Genomic DNA, 6,889 nt, shown 5'->3' with positions numbered 1-6,889 from the left:
CATAATTGGTTATCTAGTTTTATTGTGTACCAAAAGAACGGGTATTTCTTATTTCTTAACAAGTAAGTATTTTGGGTATTAAACAAATATTATATCCATTACTTTGTAAATGATACAGAATGGGTAAAGTGTGCAATATTTTATGAATTACCCAGAACACTAAATGGAGAGGCCTATAAATTTCTTGTAAAATATTTTGCCACTACTTCTTGAAGTGCCTTTGCAAACACGACGTGAAATGTGATTTAGTCACGGACGCGACGGAGCCCCAGAGCTTGAAAAATCTTCTGGATACCATTTTAAAATTGTTCCATATTTCAATAGATTTCACAAAAACATTACGTAGGTACAAATAATTTTTCCCAGGTGCATTTATAGGTCTGGATCCCGCGTATGAAAAAAAAGTTGATTAATAGCAAGCTAAAAATTTGTTAATAGTTTACGGGTGTCTAGTCGGATAAACTTTGATATATGGGAACACTGAAACAGGGGCAGTTTTAATTGTGGAACAGGTTAAAAATTTGGAACGGTCAGGCCACGAAAACGGCACATTTATTTTGTCCGAGAGAATAGACTTAAGCTCTCCGAACAGAGATTAAACTCTCATGCAAAAATCAGACTGCTAATTATCACCTGTCATAATTCCTGTCATTTGACATATTCTACATGTTCCACTCATTAAAACGCCCATTTGGTGATAAATAGCAGTCTGATTTTTGCATGAGAGTTTAATCTCTGTTCGGAGAGTTTAAGTCTGTTCTGTTGGACAAAATACATGTGCCGTTTTCGTGGTCTGACCGTTCCAAATTTTTAACCTGTTCCACAATTAAAACTTCCCCTGTTCCAGTGTTCCCATATATCAAAGTTTGTCCGACAGGACACCCTTAAGCTATTAACAAATTTTCAGCTTGCTATTAATCAACTTTTTTTTCATACGCGGGATCCAGACCTATTACATTTTAGGAATTTAACCATAGTTACTTAAGGCTATGGGTACATAATTCGCAAATATTTTACGGCTATCCCTACCTTTTCTGTCTTTACATGGCAAATTACGTGTAGTAAAATTCACAATGGTATGGATATGTACATATTACTAGAATGTCATTCTACTTGACAATGTCATAACTAGCTTAAAGAGATGGCTTTTGAATGTTCTTGGATAACTGTTATTTTTTGTATAATTGCAAATTATTAATTCAATTGATAAATGTGATAATTTTTTCACTAGCTATGTATTCAGTGATTGTAATAATTTATATGTACCTACAACAAAAACTAATACTCAATCGAGAAAAGAGGAAAACTGTTTAAGTGATTTTTTAATAATATATTGTTACTATGGAACTTTTTATAAAGTTCACCTCTTAAATTAATTATTTATCAAATACACAAACATTTATATTATCAATATTATCAATATTATTTAATCAACAACTAAAAATATTCCCGATTCATGTCAAATAATTATTTAAAATTGTTACTGATTGTCATTGTCTGACTGACAATATTCTATTCGACTAAGTGCGTTGTATGACGAAGATAGATTTGGAAAATATTACCACGTACATTGTGCTCATTTTTTTCGAATCCTGAAAAAACCAATAAATATTTTTGAAAAATCTAAACGGAGAATGAAAGACTAAATTATCACCGAGGGCCGAAAGTCCCTTAGAATAAATAAAAAGTTTATTCTGAATGAGATATTTGAAATTAAAAATAACACTAAATTTTCTCTTAGTTTTTCACCCCTGTAACTTATTAAAATAAACATTATAGAAGTTCTCAGGAACTTTCGGCCCTCGCTAATAACGAAATCTTTCATTCTGTTAGTTTTCTCAGGATTCGAAAAAAATTAATCCTCATTTGAATATCATTGCAGCCGAAAAAACGTTCCGATCCTCTTAAGTAAAAGTTATGATTTATGTAAAATTTCGAGCCCTAATTATAAAACCTTAATTAATTCAGATAATAGCAAAAATTCCACATTATTAAAGCAAGAAATAATTATTTTGCAGGTAGGTACTCACCGATGTCAACAACCCCAAAAATAACACTTCAAATAGTAAATAAATAAGGGGTTCCATTAGGTTAAATTTTCAACAGTCACAACAAGTTCTTCTACGCCACGTTTCCATGTCATTCAAATTCATGAAAATAAAAATTCACTTATATGGAAAACAATGTAATTTTTTTCTTGGAAACGGTTAACTTAAGAAAAAAAATGTTATAGGACTTTTTTGTTCTAAATTGTGTATTATATCCATGCATTAAAGGAACGCACTATTTTAGGGGACACCCTGTATATCGGCGTCCCTCAAAATTTGGTGGCTCCCAAAATTTGGTGGCTCCCAAAATTTGGCGCCCCGGGCGGTCGCCCGCCCCTTTATCCGGAGCTGGGTCTGAAAGAGTTGGCAGAGTTAGATAAACAATCAGTTTTTTTAATGGGTATTATGATTGATTGTTACCAGAGGTCAGGAAAAACTTGATTACACCATATCATATTGTAAAGTTCGAGTAGCTTATTAGCGAGAAGTGTATTACTGTATAGAAAGGGCCATGTTATCTTATGCTAATACCTAAGCTATCATATGGTAAAAGATCTTTTTACACGAATCGTGTAATTCGCAACTGTTCAAGCCTAACTCATAAGGTATAGAAGAAGAAGAAGAACTTACAAAATATTAAATTTTCAAAATTAACCAAATAATACGATAACAACATTAACAGCTTTATGTACCAATGGATTCGTTTAATATTTAATAAAGTTACATAATAATGCAAATTTTGACCTTATTTACAATTCATTCAACTTTATGTTAATTTTATGGATAGTCAATCGATAGATGTCCTGTTGATATATAGACGACTTACCAAATTTCTAAAAATATTTTTATATTAAGATTTATGGATCAATAATTTTGGACAAAAACAAAACAACTAAACAAAAATAATGAACTTTATGGGACAAGCCAAAAAACAAGCAGGAAGTTGATGAAATTTTGTATAAAAACAAAATTTTTATAAGTTATTAGGTAGTCCTCTTTTTGGCTGAATTGGGTAAAGTTATTTAATATAATGTCTAAAGTGGTGTTAGTGAGCGTAAGTACGGTGTATTTAAGTCTTTTGTTATTAATAATAATTAAATTAGCACTTTAGCATGTTTTTATTTTACTATTTTTTGAGGGAGTGTCACCATTATATTGTAAGGTAAATTAGTCCAGTGGCCTGGATAGGCTATTGATTCTTCAAAATAAGAGAGTTAAAAGGAACTACAACATTAACGGGGTTTTATTGTTTCATATGGTCAAATGGGTCAATTAGTCCTTAAGCATAAGGTGAATTAGGGTGAGTTCTATGCATTTTTAGTACAAACACATCTACAGAAAAATTATTTTAGGTTAAATTTACTATCAAAATATCACCTTTTAAAGTCAAAATCTCCTTTACAAAAATATATATTTAAAAAAAAGCAAAACAAAAACGAAAGATTTTTTTTCTTGTCCCATAACTTTTTTACACGGGGATACAGGTATATGCATTGCTTCATAGAAAAAACTTCCATCCCTCCTCTTTAAAATGACGTTCGGTAGAAGTGTCTAGGGTTTTAGTATGATATAGTAGACCCAAACCCAGACATCCAAAGTGAAAGTTATCCTCCAACACCAAATTGTTCTATATGGTCCACATAATGTTCAGAAAAAAGTCACACCATTTTGAGCGTCGGGTTTGGGGGGGAGAGGGGGGAGAAATCTGAAAATTCGTAGTTTTTTACGTTTCTCGTCAATATTTCTAAAACTAAGCGATTTACCATGAACAACTTTCTACACAAAATTGTTCTACATTAAATTTGAAATAAAAAAGGCCCTATGCATAACCCTTCTAAAATGAACGGTTCCAAAGTTACGGAGATAGTATAGTATAATTGGTCCAAAAAAAGGCCTAACCCAGACATCCAAAGTAAAAGTTTTCCTTCAACACCAAATTGTTCTATATGGTCCACATATTGTTCAGTAAAAAGTTACACCATTTTGAGCGTCCGGTTTGGGGGGGAGATGGGGAGAATTAGGTAAATTAGTAGTTTTTTTTACGTTTTTTCGTCAATATTTCTAAAACTATGCTTTAGCGTAACGAATGTTCTATAGAAAAATGTTTTACATAAAGTTTAAAACAAAAAAGGATTTATACATAATTGTTATAAAATCAACGGTTCCAGAGTTACGGAGGGTGAAAAGTGGAGGTTTTCGATACTTTTTATATTTACCGATTTCTCCCCCCTCTCCCACCCCAAACCCGACACTCAAAATTGTGTGACTTTTTTCTGAACATTATGTGGACCATATAGAACAATTTGGTGTTGGAGGATAACTTTCACTTTGGATGTCTGGGTTTTTGGTATAGTTATATCATAAATATTTCCCGAAAAATACAAAAAGTATCGAAAACCTCGACTTTTCACCCTCCGTAACTCTGGAACCGTAGATTTTATAACAATTATGTATAGAACATTTTTTGTTTTAAATTTCATGTAGAACATTTTTATATATAACATTGTTTACGATAAAGCATAAATTTAGAAATATTGACGAAAAACGTAAAAAAACTACTAAGTTACCGGCTTCTCTACCATCTCCCTCCCAAACCTGACGCTCAAAATGGTGTAACTTTTTACTGAACAATATGTGGACCATATAGAACATTTTGGTGTTTGGAGGAAAACTTTTACTTTGGATGTTTGGGTTAGGCCTTTTTTGGACCAGTTATACTATACTACCTCCGTAACTTTAGAACCATTCATTTTGGAAAGATTATGCATAGAGCCTTTTTATTTCAAATTTAATGTAGAACAATTTTGTATAGAAGGTTGTTCATGCTAAACCGCATAGTTTTAGAAATATTGGCGAAAAACCCCCCTCTCTCCCCCAAACCCGACGCTCAAAATCGTGTGACTTTTTTCTGGACATTGTGTGGACCATATAGAACAATTTGGTGTTGAAGGATAACTTTCACTTTGGATGTCTGTATTATGCCATCTTTTGGATCAACTATACTATACTATTTATAGTTTCCGAAATATGATTTTTCAAAGTTCACCGCTCAAAGCATTTTTGGGCCATTTTTCCCAATATTTCGCAAACATTGTTCTGTAACTGTTTTCTACGTATATCTGGGTATATGCAATGGTACATTTAGTAGAAAGAGAAGTCAGTATGGAACATATACAAGGTGATTGATTAGTGGGGTAAAACTCAATAGATCCGTTATAGTAATAGATAGCAATAAAAGTTAATAACACAAATTGTAGCCAACTTTGAGCTTCACATTACAAAATTAATTAGAATGTTACAGGTTGTTCGAGAACACAGTGGCAGACCTAACTTATATTTTTTTTAATGGAACACCGTATATTTTATTTTATATTCGAAATCCTGTTAACTTCTCCATCACAAAAATATAAAGGTTTATTATGTTATACATGGTATTTACAAAGTTATAACCAATTTTATATGAAAATCATAACAAGTTTAACTCATCGTATAAATAAAAATAAGCCCAAAACCAATCGATTATTGATGCCATATTTTTTATTTATTGTCAAAATTTTCATAAATAATTTATATTACTAATTTTATAATTATTGACATTGCTAATTTTCTTTATAACAAATACAGGGTGAGTCAAAATGCAAGTACATTATTTTTTGTCTGTAATGTTAAATGGGACACCCTGTATTTTATATCATTCTTGACAAGTAACATTACCGTACTTTAATTTTTATGTACTTAACATTCCCTATGTCCAAATTTATTAGTTTTCGAGATATTTTCATTTTTCAGAGCAAATTATTTTAGGTGTCTAAAATCTAAATTTTAAGTAAGCCATGACTGAATGGACAATTGACGATTACTGATTATCAATCCGGTAATCAATGTAACCATGTAGCAAATAAAGAAATAAAAATAATTTATTAGTAATATTTTTACCAAAAAAAACATAACCTATTTTATTAAATAAAGATATCATTATGTATAATGATTAATTTATATAATTTATAATAAATTTTTTGTGATAAATGGTATACAGCCAGCTAGAGGAAATTATTTTTATTTTGGATATAGAATTTGTTCCGTGTCACTTGGTTTTTAAATACATAATTGTCTATCTTAATTTCTATCAGTTTTTATGTCATTTTGTTATTTTTATTACTTTTTCTTGTTTTAACATTTACATTATATTTTAGATTGCCTTGTTGTGTGCCTTTTTGGTACTGCAAGCAGCCGCCATACCAACACCTCAACCAGGTTATGGAGGCGGACATGTAAGCCATCATGACTATGATCATCATCATCATGATTACGATCACAATCACCATGATTACGATGACCATCATCACGGACATCACGATCATCACGGACATCACTATCACTATGATTACCCCTATAATGGAAGATATACGCAATCTTACAGATACTGGAAAAACTATGGGGTTTACCCAAATTACAACCAATATTATGGCTATTGAAAGAAATAATATATTTTTATAAATAAAATTCTTCTGTTATGTTATTTTAACTTTTCTATTTGATCATTTTTTTACAAATAATACAGGGTGTAACAAAAAGGCAGGTCATAAATTAAATCACATTCTGGGAGTAAAAATAGTTCGATTGTACCTAACTGACCTTAGTACAAATGTGCACATAAAAAAGTTGCAGCCCTTTAGAGTTACAAAATGAAAATCGATTTTTCCAATACATATATCTAAAACTATTAGGGATTTTATATTGAAAATGGACATGTGGCTTTTTTATGGCAGGAGTACCTTAAAAAACGCCACTGAAATGTTCTGTTTGAGATGAATGCTACGAATTCCTTGGACCGACCATAG

General features: G+C 31.2%; 1 protein-coding gene across 1 annotated transcript; it reads left to right on the top strand.

Annotated features, from left to right (window-relative positions):
* Positions 1–2,852: 2,852 nt before the first annotated feature.
* On the top strand, positions 2,853–6,567 carry LOC114347433 (uncharacterized histidine-rich protein DDB_G0274557-like). The gene is made up of 2 exons (XM_028298140.2): positions 2,853–3,102; positions 6,242–6,567. The coding sequence occupies exons 1-2, from the start codon at positions 3,079–3,081 to the stop codon at positions 6,521–6,523; spliced, it is 306 nt and encodes a 101-aa protein (XP_028153941.1). The 5' UTR covers positions 2,853–3,078; the 3' UTR covers positions 6,524–6,567.
* Positions 6,568–6,889: the final 322 nt, after the last annotated feature.

Source organism: Diabrotica virgifera, chromosome 4, assembly GCF_917563875.1.
Source record: "Diabrotica virgifera virgifera chromosome 4, PGI_DIABVI_V3a".
NCBI lineage: Eukaryota > Metazoa > Arthropoda > Insecta > Coleoptera > Chrysomelidae > Diabrotica > Diabrotica virgifera.
The sequence above is the reverse complement of the archived record's forward strand: the minus strand, read 5'-3'. Positions and strand labels throughout refer to the sequence as shown.